Here is a 24648-nt window from a genome sequence, read left to right on the forward strand (position 1 = left end):
CAGATTCTAGGTTCTGGCGCGCCTTTGACGCGTCCGGATTGTCAAGATGTCTGTGAAATACGGTAAAACTGACCCAAGCCTTTTTTAAAATTATTTATTAAGTCTGGCGTGCCTTCGACGCGTTCTGGAGATTGGAGCGCCTCGGATATCTGGACAAACCGAATCCCCAAATTTGGCGCACGTTTGGCGCGTTTTGACGCTCAAGAGACCTGGGCATCCGTACAAACAGACACACAGACAGACATAATGTCTTACGTTTCAGATTCTCCATTCTGGCGTGCCTTTGACGCGTTCTGTTCGATCCGAGCCTTTGTTTTTATTCTGCATTCTTAAGTCTGGCGTGTCGTTGACGCGTTTTGACGTTTAAGACGCCTTAGGCATCCCGACACACTGACCGACCTGATCTTTCGTTTTGGTGCTAGATTTTTGAGTCTGGCGCGCCTCCGACGCGTTCTGAGCGCCTGGGACGGACTCACAGGCCGACTCTATTCCTCGTTTTCTCATCAGATTTTGACGTCTGTCGCGCCTTTGACGCGTTTTGATGCAGAACAACCGACACACAGACAGATTTTTAACCCTTTTTTCAACCATTTTTTCTCGAATTTTGATGGAAATCACCTTCTGACATTGATCTCTCCTCTCGTCGAACGTCTCCCAATGCTCTTTCAACTCGTTGAGTGTATGTTTCAGACGAAGGCATAGCGGGGAGTTGCGGAGCTGAAAAATGGGAATTTTCGGGGATTTAGAGAGATTACAGCAAGTTTTTTGGCTTAAAAACCTTATTTTCAGACAAAAAATATAAATTTTAGCTCAAAAATCGATCAAACCTATATTTTCAGCTAAAAAACATACTTGTTCATTTTTTAAACTGCGTTTTTAAGCTTCGAATCGTCATTTTCAGTCGCAAACTGGAATTTTTGACTTGTCTCGAATTCAAAAGTTTCAGCTCAAAAATCGACATTTTAAGCTCAAACCAGGCATTTTTGACAAAAAAACACCGTAATTTCCGCTCAAAAACCTTATTTTCAGACTTGTCACGGGCCGGGCCAAAATCAGGAAAAATCTCGGCCCGGCCCGCTCGGTCCGTTTTGAAACATTTTTTCAAAACATTTTTTGTTTTTCAACTTTTTTTTGAAAATTTTTGGAAATTTTTTGAACTTTTTTTAAAAAAGTATAGTTTTCGAATGAACATTTAAAATTGAATCAAAATGTGAATATGTATGATAATTTAAGCATTTTTACTCTTTTATTCGAAAAATTTCAAAAAAAATTGGTAAAAATGGGTACCCATTTTTGAATCCGGGCCGACCGGGCCGGGCCAAGAGAAATTTCGGCCCGGCCCGGCCCGGTCAAGAAAAATCTCGGCCCGACCCGGGCCGGGCCGATTTTTGACTAGTCTGCTTATTTTCAGTTCGAACACCTGAAAATTACGAATTTCAGCTCAAAAATCGTCATTTTTCAGCCAATTTTTTGATATTTCCACTACTTTTTTTCCTAAAAACTCACAATTTGCACGAACGATAGTGTTTTTGACTGAAAACATCGTAATTTCAGTTCAAAACCCTGACTTTTTAATCAAAAAATCTTATTTTCAGTTTGAAAATTATGATTTTCAGCTTAAAAATCCTCAATTTCCAGCCAATTTTTTGATATTTCCCTCCTTTCTTCTCTAAAAACTCACAAATTGCTCCGTAACAAACAAGAATGGAATATCGGCCACGTTGCACAACACCTCCTGAGCGGTCGCAAAGCTTCTCGACATGGCTCGATTCGTCAAGATATGGGAAGCATCTCTCAACAGAGCACACACTTTTCCACACGACGCCTTGTATAATTGAGTGGAGAGAAGTGTACCGTAGGCGAGAATCGTACTGTCATTCGACTCGTTTATCTCGTTTACACTCATTGAGAACTCTCTTTCGATCTTCGAATCCAGATGGTTCATACATTGGATACGGAGGCATCTCGATCGATTCGGGTAGTATTCGGAGGCTAGCATTGAGGCATTACTGTAGGCGCAAACAGATGATCCATCGACTGATGTGTTCTCTTCTTCCAGGTGACGATGTTCACTGAAACACATTTTCTTGTGTTTTGAAGAGTTCAATAGAGCGCAGTTGTAGAATACTGCTGACAAAGTGTGCTCTACAGATACACACGGCTTTAGGGCTACGCACGGTGATTTTTTCGCTACATTAAATTTGGGTTTATCTTCCATATTTTTGCTTCTCGCTAGGCCACGACCCCGTGAGGCAAGTGCGCTCCGCCAGACAACGCAGTGTAATTTTCTCTGCCATAATTTTTAATCAGCTATATAAAAAAATAGAAATCGAAATTGAAAAAAAACGGCCTCATGAGATTAATTTTTTTCGATCTAGTTTCTGTAGAAAAAACTTCCTGTCATTTTAAGGTCTCCTTCATATAGAAAAAGGGAGTTTGTTGAAGTGACTTTCGTCAGTGTTATTTTCTCTTCCACAAACTTTGAAGAGGTTTTAAAAAAAACTGAATCCATGAATTAAAAAAAACGCTTTCATGAAAATTTTTTTTTTCGATCTAGTTTTTGTAGAAAAAAATTGGGATAGTTTCCGATTCGTTTTCTTATAGAAAGAGGGAGTTTGTTGAAATTAAAAATTCCTGATGGCCTAGTTTTTAAAATGACGATGGCCTAGATTTGAGAAAGCTCACGAAGAAGCACATCTTCTAATTTAATTAGGGAAATATCACGAATCGAGATGGAGTTATGGGTCAAGACATGTATCACAAGAATGGAAATTTTGTACTGATTTCAAAATTTTATTCGAACTTTGCAGAACGATTCTGTGAAAAAAGTTATTCAGATTTTAGTGAGATTTCAGTACTAAAAATGGAAACTTTGAAGTCATGTAAGTCGTCCAGAGAGTGGATTCGGCGATATTGAAATGAACCATAGTATGTTTCAAACGACGGTGAGCGTTTCCAGTCGTTTTATAGAGAATTAAGGAGATTTTCAATCGGCAAGAAACAAGATCTGGAAGAAGCAAATCGGGAAGTGACGAGTCGAGAATAACGTTTTTTTCTAAATTTGAGTGTCGGAAATGAAAAAAAAACTGTTATTTAAAAGTGTATTGTGTATTTATTGTCACTTTTATTCGTGTTTTTACCTGTCTTTGATGACAACTTTGAACTTCACTCGAAATATCATCGTCGCGAAGCAAATTTTCATAAAATCAGTTCAATAACATGAAAACACACCATTTGTAAGCTAAATAACTAAACTACACAAAAATTTATCAACTTTTCGTTCCTTTCAAACACTGGAACTTGCGAAAAAGTGTTATTCGCGATTCGTCACTTCCCAATTTGCTTCTTCCCGATCCAACATTCTTTCCGATTTGTACGGTGTCTCTTGTGTGATTGTAAATGTTTCAAATAGGAGTTTACAACATTTCATTTATCAGATTTTCTCCTAGATGCATTGAAAAAGTTAGAAACGAGGGAGATTGATCACTGGATTGCACTTTTTACGCTTCTCTTCTCCGAAAAACGGATGAATACAGTTGAAACGTCAAATTTTAGATGTTTTTCACTTGAAACTTTCTGGTTTGATGACATAAATACGTTTTTCGAGCAATTTTTGACTTATCTACCATGTTTTTGTTTCCAAACGAACACTTTTCATTAAACTTTCTCTGCACTTCACTGCAATTTATTAACCTCATTTTTCTGTGCCGCGGGGTTACATCCTTAGCCCCGCCCATTTTTCTGCGCACCATGGGGCGAAAAATTGTCAACGGGAAATGTAGCGAAAAAATCACCGTGCTACGGTATGGCTCCACCTTTTAAATTACCGAAAAATGCCTTATTTTCAGCGCAAAAAGCTTCATCTTTTGATTGAATTTACAATTTTTAAACGAAAACTATATTTTTTTCAAAAAACATTTTAAGAAAATTCCTATTTTTGTTTAACACTGGCCGGCCCGTGGCAAATCTGATTTTTCTTTTTTTTTCATGGAGATTTCAGTAGAGCGCACTTGTAGAATACTGCTAATAAAGTGCGCTCTACTGATAAACGCGGATTTAGGATTACGGTATGGCGCCAACTTTTAACTTTCCGGGAAATTCCTCATCAATCACGAATTCAGTCTGGCGCACCTTAAGCGCATATTCACAAAAAGTGATTTTCAGCTAAAAACCCAAATTTTCGCTGGAAAAAAGTTGGATTTGAGTGGAAATACACTAAAAATCACAATTTTTAGTTATAGAGTCGGCCTGTGAGTCCGTCCCAGGCGCTCAGAACGCGTCGGAGGCGCGCCAGACTCAAAAATCTAGTACTAAAACACAAGATAGGAGATCTTTGTGTCACTATGCCCAAGGCGTCTTAAACGTGAAAACGCGTCAAAGGCGCGCCAGAGTCGTGATTGATAATTCATTTCGCTATTTTACATCAAGATCCCGGAACCCCTTCAATTCTCCAAAACTTCTTACGTCAATTGTGACGAGATCGATACAATATTATTGGTCAATCTGCTTCTCAAATCATCATCAGCCAACGATGAAGCTGCCACACTTCCCCCTCGACTCGTGTACGCTTCGATATCTTGTCTTAAAAGTAATTCAGCCTCCTCTCTATCATCATCACAACACTCCGATTGACACGGAGTCCGTTCCTCCTCATCATCCTCCTCCTCTTCCTCCACATCATCGTCTTCATGAAGACGTCCGTCCGACATTCTCTCACTACTCTCCTCAATATCATGCATCTCCGACTCCTCATCCTCTTCCTCCGGCTCCTCGGCTCCTCCACTCGACAGATTCCTCGTGGATCCTCCTCTCTCCTCGTCCTTCTCCCGTGTCGGTCGCATCGTTGACAACCATCCGAAGCAGCTATCGGCGGTCTCTGAGACACTGTCATGTTCGGCTTCAAGGAAGTCGAATTCCTTGAAGACACGTGGGAATGAGTCGGTGATTCCGGATTGTGAGGGGTCTGGAAGGGACATTGTCGACGCCACTTCTTGTGACGACGCGCAGATTCTCTCGGTTGATGACGTGGCACTTCCAAGATCAGATCTTGAGAATACCAGGGAAACTGACGAGGGAAGACCGATACGAAGTCCCGACGCTGACAGAATCCCAACTAATTTGTCTCGAACTCTCATATGAGCCGGTGGATATCTCTTCAGACTTGTAGTCGCCACATCTCCAGGCGGTTTCTCTTCTGGTTTCACGTCTCCTCCTGACGTCTTCTCCTTCTCCTCCGACGGCTTCACCGTCACTGCTCCAGAATTACCGGTGGTGGATCCGGTGACGACGTCGAGTTGGAAGTCAGTGTCGAGATTCGGATTCTCGTTCCGCCATTTCTCGATGATTGTCTTGTAGATGCGGGCGACGTCGGGCCAATTGTTGCCTTGTAGGAAGCGGGATACACTCCGGATTACCTGGAAAATGGGAAATTTGGTAAAATCGCGTCAAAAGCGCACCAGAAAAGGCCGATTTCGGGTTACTTTTCGTTGAAATTTGAGTTTTTCACATTTAAAAAATCGTATTTTGTCTGAAAATTACTGTTTTTCATCCATTTTTCAAGATTTTTTAGATTCCGGGTTTTCAGACAGATTTTTTGAAATTTCCCTTTGAAAGCGGATTTAGAGAAGGATTACAGTACCTACAGTACTCCTTTTTGCGCTTTTTTTCGTCCAATTTGATTTTTACAAATGACTACCGTCTTATGCTACAGTATACCTGCCCTTCTATACCCCCCCCCCCAATCTACAGTACCTCAGGATCTACCGTATTCCAATATGTCACTTTCCTACAGTAACCCAAATCGTGCGGTATCTAAATCTACCTCGTACCTCTAATCTACAGTAATCCTAACCTACAGTATCCCTGATCTATAGGATCTGAGATTAGGAGAAAGAGATGGGAGATTTTGGAAATTTTCCTTAAAAAGCGATTTTTGAAATGTTGAATTGATGGATTACGGTACCTACACTACTCCTAATTGTACATTTTGTAGTCAAATTTCAATTTTTCAAATGCCTACTGTACAATGCTACAGTATCCCTGATCTTCTCGATCCCCTCAATCTACAGTACCTCAAGATCTACCGTATTCCAATATGCCACAGATCTCCAGATCTACAGTAACCCAGACCTTGCTACAGTATCTCGATCTACCGTACCTCCCATCTACAGTAATCCTAACCTACAGTATCCGTGATCTATAGGATCTGAGATCAACCGACCTATCTACTATGCCCACCCATGCTGAAATCCTGTCTCTACAACCAAATTCAATATCCAATTAGCTCGTTAATTTTCAATGAATCTTTTCAATTCACCACAGGATTAGCGTACCTTTCCCTCCTCAAATTTCTCTCCTCCACCACCTGTCTCCTTATGGTAACAAGCGGTGGGGAAAGGTTATGACCGGGGGCCGTCGTCGTCATCCCTCAGGGTGTCTTCCGACACGACATCAAAAGCCGACCCGACAAGGAAGCGCGTCAATCAAAAACCCATATACTGATAGATACATAGAACAATAGAGACATAAATTCCAGATGGACTCCTCCTAGGGTTAACGACTCCTCTCTTTCTCATTCTCGAGAATTGGAATGGTTCATAAAACGAGGGGAGATAGATAACCATCTGAATAGATATGAGCCGAGAGAGATGAGTTGGGAAACTATGTATCGAAGGTTAATTGTTGTGTCAAGAGACACGGAAAGATGTTATCCGATTGACAGGATACAACAGATTATAATGTTGCGTGATGATACATCAAGAAAGATGTCATATTGTTGTTTTTTGGACAGATTTGAGGGACCACCGACTGATAGCTTAGAATTCAGAAGCTGAAATTGGGAGGTTTCTGAATCTGTTCTCAGATTCCGATCTTGATCAAAATGAACACAGATACAAGACTCCTGGACTAAATGACTCGTATCTGGGTTCATTTTGATGCTAGACGAATTTCAAAGACAGGTTCAGAATCCCCATGACGTCAGCTTTCCAATGGCATGCATTTCATAGATATTGGCATATTTAGAAAGGTGAAGACGTAAGGATTCTGAATCCGTTTTCAAAATTTGTTTTGGACGAAAAAGGAGCCGAGATACGATAGTTTTAGTTTAGTGGTTACAAACTAGTATCTCGGTCAATTTGTATTCTAATCGAGTTCTAAAGATAGATTCAGAATCCCCGTGACGTTAGCTTTCCAGCAACATCAATTTCGCTGAGAATCCGAATTCATGACTACATTATCAAATTACCGGGATTTCTATAGGATTCCAACAAATTTGAGGTCACAATGAGAGCCGTTCAGAGGATTACTGTAGTCACAGATGGTTACTGTAGCTATATTGAGAGATACTGTAACTTCGAAGAGTTACGGTAGATTCTGAAGACGCAGACTTGGTACGGTATCTTCATAGTAACTTCTTACGGTTACTGTAGCTCTTGCTGGGTACGGTAGATTTCTTATACGCTCCGGGAAATTCCGAGTTACGGTAGTCTCTACGGATTACTGTAGTCTCTACTGTAGGGTCACAGTATTCCCTTTTAGGAAATCTTAATTCCCTGAATACAGTACCCCCCGGAGAGGTTAACTGTGTTTCCAGCTGACACGGAACGCCAAAACGCGTCACAGATGCGCCAGCTATTGTAGTCTTCTCCAGGTTACTGTAGCATCTCTGTGCCAGTTACAGTAACCCGACTCTAAGACAACCCACCCCCAAAACGCGTCCCAGGTGCGCCAGCGCCATAAAATTCGAAAATCTTCTCAATTTTCAAAATGATTGCGTGTTTCCTATCGTTTTCTCACACATGTTCACAGATGACACCTCCTTCACAGTCTTCTCTTCCCAATTATTTTGAAAAGGAGAGGTGCCAATCGGTCATCAAAAAAGGAGGAGGATTTGCCCATAAACGAGGAGAGATGGGCGGCTTGGTTTGAAATTCGAGAAAGAGAGAGAGAGAGGGATTCCGCTTTTGATTGGTTATTATTGTGTTGCCATGAGGAATATCGAAACGGCACGACAGGTGTTTTCACGCCGTCGTGGGCCTACTGTATTTGAGGAAAAAACGGAGAAATTGAGGGATCGAAAGCTCATGGGGTCTGGGTTGGTGAGTACTGAAAATTTCAGTCTGAAAGCAAACGCGCTCTACTAGACTTGGATGGAAATTCAAATTCGTATTTTGTTGCAATTCGCTGCTTCGTTGTGAAATTTTGATAGGAAGTTTTTGATATAGTCTACAGCTTTTTGAGCAGATTTATGCCAGTTTTTCAACTAACAAATGATCAAAATTTTCAAATAAAAAACTTATTTTGAATTTCGCTGATTTCAGTGGATCACTCCCAGATACCGTGCGGAAGTGGTCCAAATTCTTGAAAGTTAAAATTTTCAAGAGTCTTAAGAATCTGTCTGTGTGTCCAGATGTCCAAAAATGTCTCAAGTGTTTTCAGAGTCGTAATTTTTCATCGATTTTTAACAGTTTTTTGATAAAAACCTGTAAAAAAATCTTTTATTTTTATAAAAATTTCCTAAGCGTGTCTCTGATCTGTGTGTCCGGACGTCCAGATGTCCAGATCTTAAAAAAAAACAATTTAAAGGAGTTTTCCCGGCTTTTGAAGTGAAAAATTTCAGAAAACAACTTTTTTTTTCAAAATTTTTTCACTTTTTCATCGAAAATGTGACCATTTTTGACTATTTTTTGTCGAAAATTTGACTTTTTCGCGAAAAAATTCAAAAAATTTGACTTTCTCGCCAATTTGCCCGGACCGGGCCTTGACAACTATGCTCATTCTAGCACTAATCCTACAGTACCCCGAGATTCTACAGTAACCGCACCGCCACATTAAAAAATCCCAGGGTGCTGAGATACCGTAATCCTACAGTACCCCGGTGCTCTCACAGTGATGTGATCAGACAGTCCGTATACTGTATCCGGATCCGGAATTTCACTTCTGTCAGTCTGTCAGTGGTTCCGTATGTCCAGATGTCCCTCTTACCTGCGCATTAATCAACAGTGGGGAAATGGAGTGATGATTGTGTTGAAGTAACAAGAAAACCATATGAAGTACACTTCCATTCAAACCGGTCACTCCTCTCTCACTCATTTCAGCCAGTAGACACATCAAAGTCTCCACATTCAGAGCAATGCATCCATCACAAATGTACTGTAGAACACATTTCATAAACTGTTGAGCGTCTTTCATGAATGTTCTCATCGCGTATTGTCTCATTATAGTCGACAAATGAACGAATGGATGGTCGGCAGGAGCGCCCGACTGCGTTTTGATCGTCTCGTCGCAGAACTGAAATTAATTAAATAATTGGGCAATAATTAGTTAATAATTACCGCCGCAATCGAATTCGCCGCATTGATGCACAACGCATTTGGCGCCTCGAAATTCGTGGCGAGGTACGGTAGAGTGTGACAGACGAAGATGGCGATTCCGTTGGGTCCGCCGACAACTTCCTCGGCAAGAACATCGCTGAGACGAATCATTGCTTGAATTGATGGCTCGTAGGCGGTTGGGATTATGGCACCTGGAAGAAACAGACGTTTTGGGAAGGACTTGTGAATTTCGGGAGGCTACAGTAACCTTACAGTGCCGTGATTAGAGAAGATCATGGAAATTTAGCGGGATTCCATAGTTTAAAGTGAGGCAGGATTACGGTCACGTTTTTCGGACTACTGTGGAATATAGGATACTGTAGTTTTACATGTACCGGAAGTACTGTACAACTCACTTGGAAAGATCAAGAAGTCAGTCAGGAGTTATGAGACATGGCCTATATCATTGGAAAGCTGAGAAAACGCTGATTCCAAATATATATTCAGTTTTTGTCCTCGAGGCCTGGTATTCGAGAAAAACTAAAATCAAACTTTGACCTCGTTTTTCTCGAATACCAGATCTCGAAGACAAAAACTGAATATACGCTTGAAATCAGCGTTTTCTCAGCTTTCCAATGATATAGGTCACGTCCCATAACTCCAAACTGATTCCATGACCTTCCCCAGTGAGCAATACAGTACTTCCAGTTCATGCAAAACTGCAGTATCCTATATTCTACAGTAGCCCTTGCCGATCTTTAAACTATGGGAAGTCCAGATGTCCAGATTTTCAAGTTATAAGATAATAAAATTTCAAAGAATTTCCCGGCTTGAAAACTCGAAAATCTCAGCGTTTTTGAGGTGAAAAGTTTCAGAAAACAATTTTTTCTAAACTCTGTATCCGGCTGTCCAGATGTCTAGCTGAATGCCTCTCTATTTCCAGATATCCAAATTTCCGTTGTTAGTCTGTCTGTGCTTTCGCATGTCCAGATGTCGTATGGGCTCTTACAGCATTTTGAACACTACAGTAACCCGAACGTGATACTGTAGTAACGCTACAGTACTCCAGTGTCCACTTCCACGTTTTCTGCACTAATTCTACAGTACCCGGTGGATCCTACAGTAATCGTACACTACAAAATTTCAGTGCTCGGGTGCTGAGAAACCGTAATCCGACACTACCCGTAGCTCTCACAGTGATGTGATCAGACAGTCCGTCTACAGTATCCGGATCGTCACGCTGCCGTAAACCGACCTACAAGACCTCTAGGATCTCAGATCTACCGTAGCCCGACCAATTTTTGATCATCTCTTCCTAAAATTAACTTATTCCCAAATCTACCGTAACCCGCATCTCCCTTTCAATTCCTCATTTTCGCAACATCTCTTCTCCTCCTCCTCCTCTTCTTCCCATCAAATCTAAACCGCTGTCAATTAAAACGAAGCCGTAAAAGTTCTCCCCCCTATCTAAGATTCCCATCAAAAAACCGTTCGCGAGGAGGTGAGATGGTGAAGAAGTTCCCTCCTTTCCAAAATTGACACTATCTCGGAATTCGATCAGTGACTGTGAGTGTACGTGTTCCTCACTGTCTGTCACTACCTTTTGATTTGTGAAGCGATGCGAACGGACAGGTGACACAAGACTGAATTGATACGGGGGACGAGTTGTTTGTGGAAACTCGTGAAATATTGGGAAAGAGGAGGAAGAAAAACGGAATATTTGAAATCGGGGGATTTTCAGAAGGAATTTCAAAAAACTTCCGGAAGAAAGTAGAGAAAAAGATTATTGTACTAGAATTGGGCCATCTAATCTTAGCACACCGTAATCCTACAGTACCCAAAAACGATGAAGTTTTGGAGAGCTCAGAGCCAGAAGTATCGATTGATAAATCTCGGTTGCTGGACATTCGGACATTCGGAAATATGGCTACATACAGTAATGACCTAACAACTTTCAGTTGAAAATGTCCAACTTTAAGAGGGTATTACGGTATCACTGATTGTCCCACCAAAGATGTTTTAATGGATCATACAGATCAAGTCTACATCTCTATTTTAGTAGTCGACAACTTTTTTGTACTGGCATTCCCTAGAGAGTTACAGTCATTTTAAAACGACAGCTCAAAAATCGCACTATTTTGCACTTTGAATGGCTTTTTAGGCCATTTTCGCGTTTTTTGGGTGTTGAACAGAAAAATCGACAAACGCATGCTCCAAAGATGCGGTTGTGCGTCCGGATGTTGAAATTAAATACTTTTCGTGCTAAAATGAAAAAAACAAACTCAATTTTCAGCTTAAAAGCTAATTTTGACCAATTTTTTGCATTTTTTTGCATGAAAAATTGTGTTTTACAGTAAGTTTTCGCAGGAAATCTCTCTCTCTCTCTCAGCCAAACTTGAGTCAAAATCCATCATTTTGAGCAAAAAATAGCCGAAAAATCAGGGTTTTCCATCAGAATACTGTACAGATGAGTCATTTTTTTAATAAGAAAAATCCCGATTGTCTGTCTGAAATTATCTAGAAGTCTCCTCCAATATATGTCTGTCTGTGTATCCTCATATCCGGCCCATAATAGATCACAAATATGAATTTCGTTGAGATCAATTGTGCATACTTGCAAATTTTCGGGCCGGGCCGGTAGAAAACTTTCAAGGCCCGGCCCGGCCCGAAGACCCGGCTTCAAAAAAAGGTACCCATTTTTTACCAAAATTTTTGGCTTTTTTTGAAATTTTACATTAAAAAATTCAATTTTTTGATGCATAACTAGCTTTTGATTGAATCCTGAAGTATAGTCAAAAATTCGACGTTTTTGGGAAAAAATTCAAATTTTTGTTCAAAATTTTAGTTCAAATTTTTTCAGCCGGGCCTTCGGGCGGGCCGGGCCGTGGAAATTCTCGTCACGGCCCGGCCCGTTGCAAGTATGCAATTTAGTATATTTTTCAGCTCTCATGAAACTCAGTTTGGAGCGATTTTCGCGCCGGTCCGTTTTTTCCTGGTTGACAAGTATGATGTTCAGTTACAGTACCTCTCGTAATCAACGAAACAATTCCATTGAAATTCTTCCATTCGAGTTGTCCAACCATCTTATCGTATTTGGCAAGACACTGCACTTTTTGCGATGTCGGCACATCGAGCACTTTGTTGAGAAGATTCAGAGCAAGAAGGAATTCATTCTCGATTCCAGACTCCATCATACTCACAGCGATTGCGAGTATTTGCATTCGTGACATTGTTTCCTGAAGGAAAATTAGAATTTTAGGGGGTGTTTTGGGGTTTTGGAGTGAAAAACACGGATTTTTTATATCAGAAATCTATCAGAATTACTAAAAAATGAGCAAATTAGGTTTTCAGGGGTGAAAACCATGGAAAAATAGTCGAAAAATAATAGAAAAATAGAAGTTTCTGTTGTGAAATCTATCAGAATTACTCAAAAATAAGCAAAATAACTTTTTAGGGGTATAAACTATGGGAAAATAGTCGAAAAATGATGGGAAAATACGATTTTCCATCTGCAATCTATCAGAATTACTGAAAAAATGAGCAAAATAGGTTTTCAAGGGTAAAAACCATGGAAAAATAGTCGAAAAATGATGGGAAAACAAGAATTTCTATCTGAAGTTCATACGTGTTTTTTTGTCTGGAATTGCAGACTTTTTAGGTGGAAAAAAATTATTTCTAAAAGAATTTAGGCCATTTTTAAGGAATTTATGTCGTTTTTAAAGGAAATTGGGTCATTTTTTAAAGAAATTGGGTTATTTTAATAGGAATTTAGTTCATTTTTTAAAGAATTTACGTCATTTTAAAGAGATTTATGTCGATTTTCAAGGAATTTCGGTCATAAAATTGTTATTTCAATGGTATTCTAGGTCGAAAAAAGCTTTTCCCTGAAATTGCAGACTTTTCATTCATATATGAGGAAATCTATCAAAATTACTGGAAAAATAGGCAAAAATAGCTTTTCAGGGGTAAAAATGAGGGTTTTTGGTGGAAAAACTATCAAAAAAGCTCCAAAACTCACCTCATTCGAATCATTTTCACTCTGCAACTGCTCTGCACTCTTACTTCTAACCAAAGCGTCCGGTGACTTGGCTGTCCATGACTCCTGATCAGCAACGAGAAGAGAGAGACGGGCGTCTAAAAAGTCTTCGGAACGGGGGATGAGTATCACTTAGAAAAGGGGGATGCCAGGGATGTGCGGAAAGGAAATTCCAAAATTTCTGGAATTTCCGTCGGAAAATTTACGACTTTTTGCCAAAACGTCACCCCTAAGTCAAGAGTTACAAAATGTTTAGTTCGTACTGCATATTTTTTGATTTTGACTGAAAAATTTGAGAAACTGAGTTTCGGAAACTTCAGAAAAGAATAATTCGGAAAATTTCATATTTCCGAAATTTTAAGTTCCGCACATCCCTGAGGGGGGCACTCACTCTTCTTATCCGACTGTTGAACTCTCGAACAAATGACCGATTGTCTGACGAATGCCGGCGTGTAGGAGGTGGATCGCATATGAGTTGGAGATATCACTTGTCGCATTTCCATCGTTTCGATGATCGTCTGAAACTGGTGGGACGTGTGTGTCTGTGTGTCCAAATGTCCAAGAATAAACGTTTTTAGGGTAAAATTAAAATAGATTACTGTTTAGGAGACAACCAATCGAAGACAGGTAGATGTGTCTGTGTGTCCCAATGTCCTAAAGTGTCCGAGTTCTCTGTTTAGAAGCAAAAAAAGCTATCTCAAGACGTGTCTGTGTGTCCGGATGTCCGGATGTCCGAAATTTGTCAAAATGACGGTTTTTTAGAGTTTAGAAGCGTCTGTAGACGTCTCCGGATGTCCACAATTTGTATTTTCTTGTTTTGTAAAGTATGTCTGTGGGTCTGTCTGTCCGGATGTCCCCGGGCACAAAAATCGACAAATTCACGCTCCGGAGACGCATCTGTGTGTCCGGATGTCTCTTTAACTATTTATCAAGCTAAAATCGAAGAAACACTCAATTTTTTCAGCCAAAAAAGATAATTTCGACACAATTTTTGGATGTTTTTTGCTTGAAAAATTCTGATTTTGAGCAAAAAATAGCAAAAAAATCATGGTTTTCAATTAGAAAACTTAGGCATTTTTATTTTAAAAAATCCGGATTTTCTGCCAGAAATTATCTGGAAGTCTCAATTTGCAGTTATTCTAGAGGTTTTTCGAATCCAGACACTTGCAACGGTCTCAATACAACAATTTGAAATTTTGAATTTTTTTGTTGATTTTTTGCAAAAAGTAAAATTTTCGACCTTTTTTTGTTGAGATTTTGTAAGTCTGTTCGAATCAATTTCTTTAATATCTGTCTGTCTGTCTGTCTCATCTCCTATCCCGATGTCCACATCAAACCTACCGGTGATATAAACGGTGAGCAATCCGTCAAGCACAACATCAAATCAGTAACATAAGCCTGTGTCTCATCATGTTGTTCTCCAGCAGTCTCCACTAATCTCGACATCAACGAAGGAATCCATGCTCCTGGCGGTTGTCCGAGTGCCGACACAATCTGAAAACATCTTCCAGCCACGTGTCGATTCGACGTGGACAGCGCCATTTTCATGGCCAATTGAGTCCAAATCATTTCGATGGGTTGGTGAGGAGCACGGTTGATGAGGAGACGGACGATGTGTTGGACGGTGCATGAGAGTTGTTCGGAGCTCGGGACACGCCAGTTACGAGAGTTCGCGTCTTCGTTCGCCCAGAATGGAGTGTCCATGCTGGAAATATAGAAGTTATTAGAGTGGCACGCTTCTTACAACCGCGCTCTACCGAAACTTAAGAAAATTGTGTGCGAAATTGAGAGAATCAGAGAAAAAGAGACATTTTTAAGTGGGATTTCAGTAGAGCGCAGTTTTAAGAACTGTGCTGAGCTAGTAAATATACAGATAGGAATGCTGAATATACTTACGAGCTAGTAAATATACAGATAGGAATGCTGAATATACGAGAAAGATAGCTAGAACTGAAAATGCAAAGACATCCGGATATCAGGATGCACAGACCGACATCAGCTGTCAATTTTAGGCTCACATTTTGAGAAAATTGTGAACTTTTGAACCCAAGAACAGAGACATCCGGACATACAGATTCCCCTAAATTAAGACATCTGGACACACAGACAGAATCTGTATGTATACACGTGCGTCCAGATGTCTCCACAGATGCTGAAAATTCAGAAAAACCATATATTCGATCATCTTTAACATGGGAAATCACAAATTTTGACAAAATCTTTTGATTTTTTGAACAGAACTCAACCATTTTAGGCAAAAGTCTATCAGATCGGAAGCTGACATCGTGAGGATTAAGAATCCGTATTCAAATCTTGCATAGAAACAAAATGAGCCGAGTTACGTCACTTTTAGAAATAAACCTCTTTTCCAGACTAAAAGTGATATAACTCTGCTCATTTTATTCCAATACTAGATTTGAATACAGATTCTGAATCGTCACGACGTCCGCTTCCGACCTGATAGACTTTTGACTAAATTGTTTGAGTTCTGGTCAAAAAATCACAAGATTTTGTCAAAATTTGTGATTTCCCATGCTTAAAATGACCTAAAATATGGTTTTTCAAAATTTTCAGCATCTCTGGAGACATCTGGATGCACAAGTAGACATACAGATTCTGTCTGGGTGTCCAGATGTCTTAACTTAAGTGAATATTTATGTCCGGATGTCTTTGTACTTGTGCATCCAGATCTCCACAGACATTTAATGCTGAAAACTCCGAAAACCGTCATTTTAAGCATGGGAAATCACAAATTTTGACAAAATCTCGTGATTTTTTGACTAGAACTCGAACAATTTAGTCAAAAGTCTATCAGGTCAGAAGCTGACGTCGTGAGGATTCAGAATCTGTATTCAAATGTTGTATTGGAATAAAATGAGCCGAGTTATATCACTTTATGTCGTAACTCGGCTCATTTTGTTGCTATACAAGATTTGAATACGAATTCTGAATCCTCACGATGCCATCTTCAGACTTTTGACTAAATTGTTCGAGTTCTAGTCAAAAAAACACGAGATTTTGTCAAAATTTGTGATCTCCCATGCTTAAAATGACGGTTTTCGGAGTTTTCAGCATTAAATGTCTGTGGAGATCTGGATGCACAAGTATACAAACAGATTCTGTCTGTGTGTCCAGATGTCTTAACTTAAGTGAATCTGTTTCTCCGGATGTCTCTGGTTTTGAGAAATGTGGAGTTCAAAAGTTCACATTTTCTTCAAAATGTGAGTCAAAAATTGACATCTGATGTCTATCTGTATGTAGATCCAGATATCCGGATGTCTTTGCATTTTCAGTTGGGCTATTATGACAACCTCTATTAGCACGGCACGCTTCTTACAACTGCGCTCTACCGAAACCCTCTTAAAAATGTCGTTTTTTTTCTCTGAGTCTCTCTTCGGCTTCGGTAGAGCGCGGATGTATGAAGCTTGCCGTGCTAATAGCTATCTTTCTCGTATTTTCAGCATTTCGCCTATTTGTCTATAATTCCAGATGTCCTCACTTCTCACTCATACAAAAAACGACAGCCGACAACAAATCATTGTGTGAGAACAGTGTGGGACTCGCGAATATCATTTTCCGATACTCATCAGCAGTCGCCCTGGCAAACGACGGAGACTCTCCTCGACACACTCCGACAGCCACTTCTCCAATGATTTCACTCGTCTCCGTCCCGTAAATCATCTCGTTTTTCAGCAGAATCGCCGAGACAAGAGCCAGTTGAGACTTGTCCATGTAGAGCATGATCACGTTGATAATCGTTTGACGGGCGTGACGGCAGAGGGCGGGACGGAGGGAATCGAGACGGAGAATTGAGAAGTGAAGGAGGAGAGCCATCGATTCGGACCAATCGACTGAGCAACGCGTACGGATGATGTCACAGACAAGGAGCAGACCCACTTCGCTTCTGGAATTGAGGCACAATTAGATATTTTAATTTTCTAGAAAATTTAGAAATGTTTGGTTTGTTCTTCTGTTTTTTATAGTGTCTAATCTCGGAAATCCGGGCAAACAAGCAGACAAGAATCCGTATATTCAAAAAATACAGATATTGGGACATCTGGACGAACAGATATCCGGAAATAACTTATTTTGTACTTTTCGACTGAAAAATCAATGATTTTTATGTGTCTAGAGTTTTTTCAGAGACGTCAGGACATCTGGACACACAAAAACTGTTCAGGTGTCCGGATGTCTGTCTGTCACAGTGTCCGGATATCGGAATGGCTTCAGACCGGCTTCTTCTAAATCGCTTAAATTTCTATATTCTTTCACCGAATTCAGTGACTTTTTCGTCTTTTTTCTGCATTTTAAGCTATAAAATTCTTTTTTTTTCGAGTTTTTCGCCGCAAAATTTGCGTTTCGCATCATTCAAGCCTTTTGCTTTCGAAAAATCTAACTTCTGACAATCTGTCTGTCTGTTTATCCTTATGTCTGGATATCCAAGTTCTAGAATATACTTTTAATTCAATTACCTACATTTCCGAAGTCTCAATTTTCAAGAATTTTTGTATTCATCAATGTATGTCTGTCTGTACGTCAAAAAGTCCGGATGTCCATCCAACGGGTTCAATAAATCTACTTGTGTCCGTCCGTCCTAATCTCTGCAATTCCGGATGCCCAGATCTCTAAATATTTAGACATTCTGTCTGTATGTCTGTCAAAATGTCCGGATGTCCAAATTTCCAGATTTCCAGGTTTTGTCTGTCTGTAGATCTGTTTGTCCCGATGTCCGTCTGTTCAAATTTCTGTGCATCCGGATGACCCGGTATTCCCAAAACTACGAGTATAACTGTCTTGGAACACCCATATCTAAATTTTTAAGAATCTGTCTGTCCAGATATCCGGATGTCCACCTATCTCCAAATTTTCAGATATTCTACGTAAAGAAATCCTTACTTATTAAAAAACTGAACAGGCTGCACGACAGGCGGCAAAAACTGGCTCAACGGCGAGTAGTGTCCCCCATAAGCGGGCATCGGCAACAATCTAACCCCATCCTTCGTCGGCTCCTCCCTCTCCAACGAGTCGCGTGCCGCCGACCCTTCATTCGCTTTCCGCTCCGAATTCTCATCTTTCCACCGGTAATACGGTGGAATTTCACTGCGTTCCAGTGAGATTTTCGAGCTATCATGTACCGTACTCAACCATTCCAACAAGATCGACGAGATTCGGGTGCCAACACATTGTGAGACTAGAACACAGATTCGTTTGGTATACGGTAGAAGGGATTCCTGGGAGAGGAGGGTGGTTGTGTAGAAGAAGTTGAGAATCGCCGGGAGATTCGCTGGAAACGAGATGGCTAACGTCTTCCAAACCTCGGCTAGCTCCTTCTCATAGTCTGATGACAAGGTGACTGTCAAATACAACAAATTATTCAAAACCAGTTGAGTCGCCTCCTCGGATCCCCATCCTCTAGGTCCTTCTGCAGCTTCTTCTACAACATTCTGATCGACTAGCTCTAGATTCGAGATCCATGGTTGGAGAAGACCGAGGAGTTGGGATTTATTCGAGCAATTGTCGGTTTCTAGGCGATAGGATACTTCACTGAAGATAGTTACAGTAAGATGTGGATAGGCGTTGGCGAGACGGGTGCACACATCGTATTGTTCGATGGGAAGGATGTGGCCATTGTTGTAGACACTCTGAAAATATAGAAAATGACAAAAAATCGAAAATTTTGGAAAAAAATGTCTGAAAATCGGTTTTTTCAGAGGCAAAAATCTTGAAATTGTATGAAAACAGTAAGTATTTCATGACCCCCCCAGAAATTTGAGTTCAAAATCAGAAAAAATTTCAGGAAAAATCCGAAAATCACAATTTTTGTTACTTAATTTTTGAAAATTTCAGTAGAATATTCCAAAATTTTTGAAAACCCCAGAAAAATGTTTCGTCCGGATGTCTGTCTGTCCATAAGTCTGTATGTCCAAATGTCTGTTTTTCGTCTCTGAAAGTTTTTGTCTGTAGATCTGTCCGTCTGGAACTCTGGATGTCCAGATATCTGTTCGAGCATCACTAAATCCGGATGTCTAAAATTTTTGAAATTTCCGAAATTATAGAAGAAAATAAAGCTCCGCCCACTTCCAGGTTAAAATTCCAGAAATAATAGACAAAATTAAGCTCCGCCCACTTCTAGATTTGTTTGATTCCCGTTTTGAACTGATTCTTGAGATTTTTAAAATAATTTTTTGCTTCGAATCAGATGTAGAAGACCCGTTTTGATATCCAGCCAAAAAACTGGAAGAAAATTAGGCTCCGCCCCTTTCTAGGTCCTAAATTAGACTCCGCCCATTTCTAGACCATAAATTAGGCCCCGCCCCTTTTCTAGGCCACGCCCCTCTCCGGGACTTTCAGGGTTCGGGTACAGAAGATTAGTCTGTGTGTCTGTCAGTCTATTCAATTATATCCGAGTTTTCTATGTGTCAACTTGTCGTCACATTTGTCTGTCTGTGTCTCCGAGATATCCGGATGTCCTCCTTTCTCACCTGAATAACATCCGTCTGGTTCCTCATCTGAACTATCGGAGCGACTTGTTGCGCTGGCGACGTCGCATGGAGATTCGAAGTGTCCAAGAACTGTTTCCTCAGAATTTCAATCATGTGAAGTGCACAATCGGTCACCGAATTCACGGCGAGCATCGATTGACACAAGACGAATAGGGAGACGAATTCACATGGGAAGTCTCGACGAGAGAACACTCGGACGAGAGCACGAAAGCAGCGACACGCGACGGCGGGTGGCTGAAAATAAGGAGATAAAAGTGATGATGGCTGGGGTGTCTGTGGCGGCCTATAATCCGAGGGGACATTGAAAATGGGTACATCGTGATGATAGGGTACATTGAATCAAAGGGTACAGTGAATCGTAGGGTACATCGAGGAGCTATAATCATGGGGTACATCCATGGGGTTATCATAGGATACATCAAGTCAGAATTTTCATAAAATTTCAGAAGTCTCACAGTTTTTATCAATTTTTGAGAATTGTTTCAGAGATAGAGTTCAAGAAGCAGTAATATGTTCCTTGAACTCCGTCAGTGAAGCTGATCTCAACATTTGATGAAAACTGTGAGACTTCTGAAATTTTATGAAAATTTTGGCTTGATGTACCCTATGATAACCCCATGGATGTACCCCATGATTATAGCTCCTCGATGTACCCTCTGATTACTCTATGATCTCGATGTACCCTTTTTCAATATACCCTCGGATTAGGGGTCCACTTTGATTTCTCATGAAACTTTTCTACGTTTCGATAGAGCGCGGTTGTAAGAAGCTCCCTCTTCCCATACCTGTGTATAACACTGCATCATCAACCAATCCAACAAAACTCCCGACTCATTCAACTCCAACATCCATGCCAACATCTCTTCCACTTCCGATTGCATCGTCGGATTCGTCGACACAATCAGTTTCTCGAGCCATCCGTACAAATATCCGTCTTCTCCAATCGACTTGGCAGGTTCGAATATCGGACCACAGCAAAGAATTCGAGACATTGCGAGTACTGACTTCTGTTCCACATAGCTTCCCACTTCTTTGTCACGGAATTTCCGATCGGCGGCGATCGCACGGGAGCACCAATTGATGAAGAGATAGAACAGGTTGTGACGACGTTCTTCGGAGAAAAGCGCTGAAATTAAAGAGTTTTTTGTCAAAAAATCATATAACACTTATAACAACCGCGCTCTACCGAAACTCAAGAAAATTGGGTGCGGAATTGAGAGACTCAGAGAAAAATAGACATTTTTCAAGGGGATTTCGGTGGAGCGCAGTAGTGAGAATTGTTCTGAGCTATTATTATAAGAACTAACTATGCCTAGATAAATGTGGAGTGGAGTCGATAATCAAGTGAATGAGTTTGGCAAAGTGGAGGCGGAGCTTCGTGACGACAGTGATGTCGCGATCCTGAAAATTTTTGAAATTTCGAATTTTAAAGGTCTCGGCATAGTGTAAACGCGGTCTATTGCTGCGTTTCAGTTTTTACGGGAGAAAATGTCAAATGTTCAATGGAGCGCATTTGCGTATATCACTTTTTTGAAATTTTTCAGAAGTGAGTGTTTTGAAAATGCGCTCTACGGCTAATAAATGATAAATGAACTTCAAAATGTTGAATGGAGCGCGTTTACATATAGTGCATGTTCAAAAATAGATTTTTGTTTCACTTTTTGTCAAAAATCGGTTTTCGTGTTTTCGAACTCTGTGCGTTTCTCAATGGAGCGGAGTAGCACCAATCAATTTTTCAAATTCGAACCGAAATTTCATGATTTCCGTCTCCAAAAATAGTAATTTTCAAGAAAAAAATTAAGCTGAAAATCAAGAATATTCGGTTTGAATTTGAAAAACGATAGGTGCAATTGCGCTCCATTGAGAAACGTACATTTGAAGATCCCAACAGTGGAAAATCAGCTACTTTGGGTCTTTGAGAAGCAATTCGAGCAAACGCGCTCCGTTGTGAAATTTTCGCGAAAAAAATCAAAAAATTCGAAAATGTTTGAATTTGGCGACAATTATCCAGCCTAATTTATGGCCTAGAAAGGGAGCGGAGCCTAATTTATGGCCTAGAAAGGGGCGGAGCCTAATTTATGGCCTAGAAAGGGGCGGAGTCTAATTTATGGCCTAGAAAGGGGCGGAGCCTAATTTATGGCCTAGAAAGGGGGCGGATCCTAATTTATGGCAAAAAGGGAGCGGAGCCTAATTTATGGCCTAGAAAGGGGCGGAGCCTAATTTTCTACCAGTTTTCCGGCTTCATATCAACACGGGTCTTCTAAATCTGATTCCAAGCAAAAAATTAAAAAAAAAATCTCACATGATCACTTTCTAAATTAACCCTCATCGAATCAATAAAATCAACAACATGCGGATGAAGTGTGTACTCCGACGATGATCCAGACGAGTGAACCAACAGTAATCCCCGGAAAATCGCGACCTCAATGACTCGAATAATCTGAAGTCTCAACAAATCCTTTCGTTTTCTCCTTCTTAAATTAGTCTCCGCCTTCTTTTCAGTCGCTTCTCTTAAGATTCCATTTGATTTGAGCTCATCGAGCATCATATCAAATGCCATCGGGTTAATCGATCCGACACCCAATACGACACTATCTCTGATATCTGTCAAATTCTCCCATCTCAATATCATACAAACTTTCGATATCAGTTGAGACAACGAATTCGGAACTGGCGTTCTCGATGATCTCAGGGACGCTGACACACTTCTGAACACGTCTCCAGGACCGTCCATCGAATTTGTCGGACTGAAACTCCGCTGAGATAGATTATAGGGGGCGGGAGCGAGTGCACAACACATGATGAGATATTTCTGCCAGAGAGCAAGACACGCCTCCTGTCCCAATTGTTCACCGAGAATCGACGAGGATCCTTTGCTTTTTGAGCCACGGAGAAGAGAGGAGCGACTCTCGTTTTGCGGATTGCTGGAATATTAGAATGATATCTGTGTGTCTGAATGTCCGGATGTCCGGTTACAGTATAAGTAAGTGATTTTTATGGTATTTTAGCAGTTTAGAACGCGCCAACGACGCCCCAGATTGAGTGTACACAGTTTTCTTTTTAAAATATGGAATTTTCAACCCAAAAAAGTTTTTCTTTTTGAAATTCGCGTCAACGGCGCCCCAGTCACTATATTCTTCTTTGTCTTCAAATTCTACGTTATTGAATGGCGCCAACGTCATCCCAGAAAATTCTGATTTTCCTCAGAATTTCAATTTTTTGAATCCTTTTGAAACGTGCCAACGACGCCCCAGCCTAAGAGGGGGACCGTTTTCTCTGGAAATTTTCAGCCCAAAAAAGTTTTCATCTTATATCCAATTTTTTGTCTTCAAATTCCCCATTTTGAATAGTTTTGAAACATTTTCTCTATTCTCTTGAAAAATTGTGACATTTTCAGATAGAAATTCTGGCTTTTTCTCTGAATTTCTACTTTTCCAATTGTTTGAAACGCGTTAACGGCGCCCCAGATAGTTTTTTATTCTCTATGAAATATCGAATTTTCATCACAAAAATCTACTTTCTGTATTTCTGAAACGCGTTAACGAAGCGCCAGTCATCTTTTTTTGTAATTTTCAGCACAAAATTATAGCGTTGTCTCCCAAAACGCGCTAACGGCGTCCCAGCGTCTATTATTTTGTTGAAAAATGAACGTCAATTTTCAGCTCAAATTTCAACAAAATAGTATTTGAAACGCGCCGACGGCGCCCCAGACTCTAAATTCTATTGCAGATGTGCTATTTCCAGTATCCTTGAGTCTCCTACAGTATCCTACAGTACCATCCTACAGTATCCTATAGTATCATACAGTATCATACAGTATCCTACAGTATCCTACAGCATCCTATAGTATCCTACAGTATCCTACAGTATCCTACAGTATCCTAGAGTATCCTACAGTACCCTACAGTATCCTACAGTATCCTACAGTGCCATCCTACAGTATCCCTACAGTATCCTAGAGTATCCCTACAGTATCCTAGAGTATCATCCTACAGTATCATCCTACAGTATCCTACAGTATCCTACAGTATCCCACAGTACCCTACAGTATCCTACAGTATTCTACAGTATCCTACAGTATCCTATTCTCAACTCACTTCGGATCAACATACAATTTAGTATTTCAGACGCGCCAACGGCGCCCCAGTCTCTCAATTATATTGAAAATATGCTACTTTCAAATATAAATTAAGACTTTTCTCTGAATTTCACGTTTTCTCAATCGTTTGGAACGCGCCAACAACGCCCCAGCCATTCTCTCCTACAGTACCCTACAGTATCCCTACAGTATCAACTCACTTCGGATCAACATATCCCGACACTGCATTCAATCTCGAGAACAAAACAGGCCACGCTGCGGCGACAGCACTCGGACATCTCGTGAGAAGATGTCTCATTTCAGCATATCCAGACAATGCACATCCCCACGGATCCCATTGGAAGTACTCGTTTCCTCTGTCACTATTCACGAGAGTGTTGTCTGTCTCAATAGTGGATATCTTCTCGCAGACCGACGCAAAGTCCATATTCCATGACATTCTTTCCTTCATTGGAATATGTTCAATGTATTTCTTGACGACGTACGGAGTCGCTTGATCCAATACGTCGATCACCGGGGTGTCCATTGTTTCGAGTCCGAGTAAATCGTAGATCAATTGGATCTCTTTTAGTATATTCACGGCGATCTTGCGGGGATTCGAACGGGTTTGACAGAGATAGACGATGGCGAGTCCTTCCATTTGGTGGAGAACGCTAGAATGATAATTTGCTATTGATTTTTATACATATTGTAAGG

The 24648-nt window shown here is 40.5% G+C and overlaps 1 protein-coding gene across 1 annotated transcript in view; it reads right to left on the reverse strand.

Annotated features, from left to right (window-relative positions):
• GCK72_008512 (uncharacterized protein) overlaps window positions 1–24592 on the reverse strand; it is a gene marked incomplete at both ends in the record, with an annotated part of 37212 nt that extends 12620 nt beyond the window's left edge. Inside the window, 16 exons of the mRNA XM_053726866.1 lie at window positions 619–717; window positions 1682–2072; window positions 4465–5414; window positions 8986–9291; window positions 9336–9526; window positions 12340–12550; window positions 13333–13448; window positions 13742–13868; window positions 14692–15055; window positions 16850–17254; window positions 18247–18992; window positions 19833–20087; window positions 20639–20979; window positions 21161–21254; window positions 22156–22777; window positions 24153–24592. Coding sequence (XP_053586443.1) covers window positions 619–717; window positions 1682–2072; window positions 4465–5414; window positions 8986–9291; window positions 9336–9526; window positions 12340–12550; window positions 13333–13448; window positions 13742–13868; window positions 14692–15055; window positions 16850–17254; window positions 18247–18992; window positions 19833–20087; window positions 20639–20979; window positions 21161–21254; window positions 22156–22777; window positions 24153–24592 — 5658 coding nt within the window. The remainder of the gene's footprint in view (window positions 1–618; window positions 718–1681; window positions 2073–4464; window positions 5415–8985; window positions 9292–9335; window positions 9527–12339; window positions 12551–13332; window positions 13449–13741; window positions 13869–14691; window positions 15056–16849; window positions 17255–18246; window positions 18993–19832; window positions 20088–20638; window positions 20980–21160; window positions 21255–22155; window positions 22778–24152) is intronic.
• Between the last annotated feature and the right edge of the window lie 56 nt (window positions 24593–24648).

This window comes from Caenorhabditis remanei, chromosome III (genome assembly GCF_010183535.1).
Source record: "Caenorhabditis remanei strain PX506 chromosome III, whole genome shotgun sequence".
Lineage (NCBI taxonomy): Eukaryota > Metazoa > Nematoda > Chromadorea > Rhabditida > Rhabditidae > Caenorhabditis > Caenorhabditis remanei.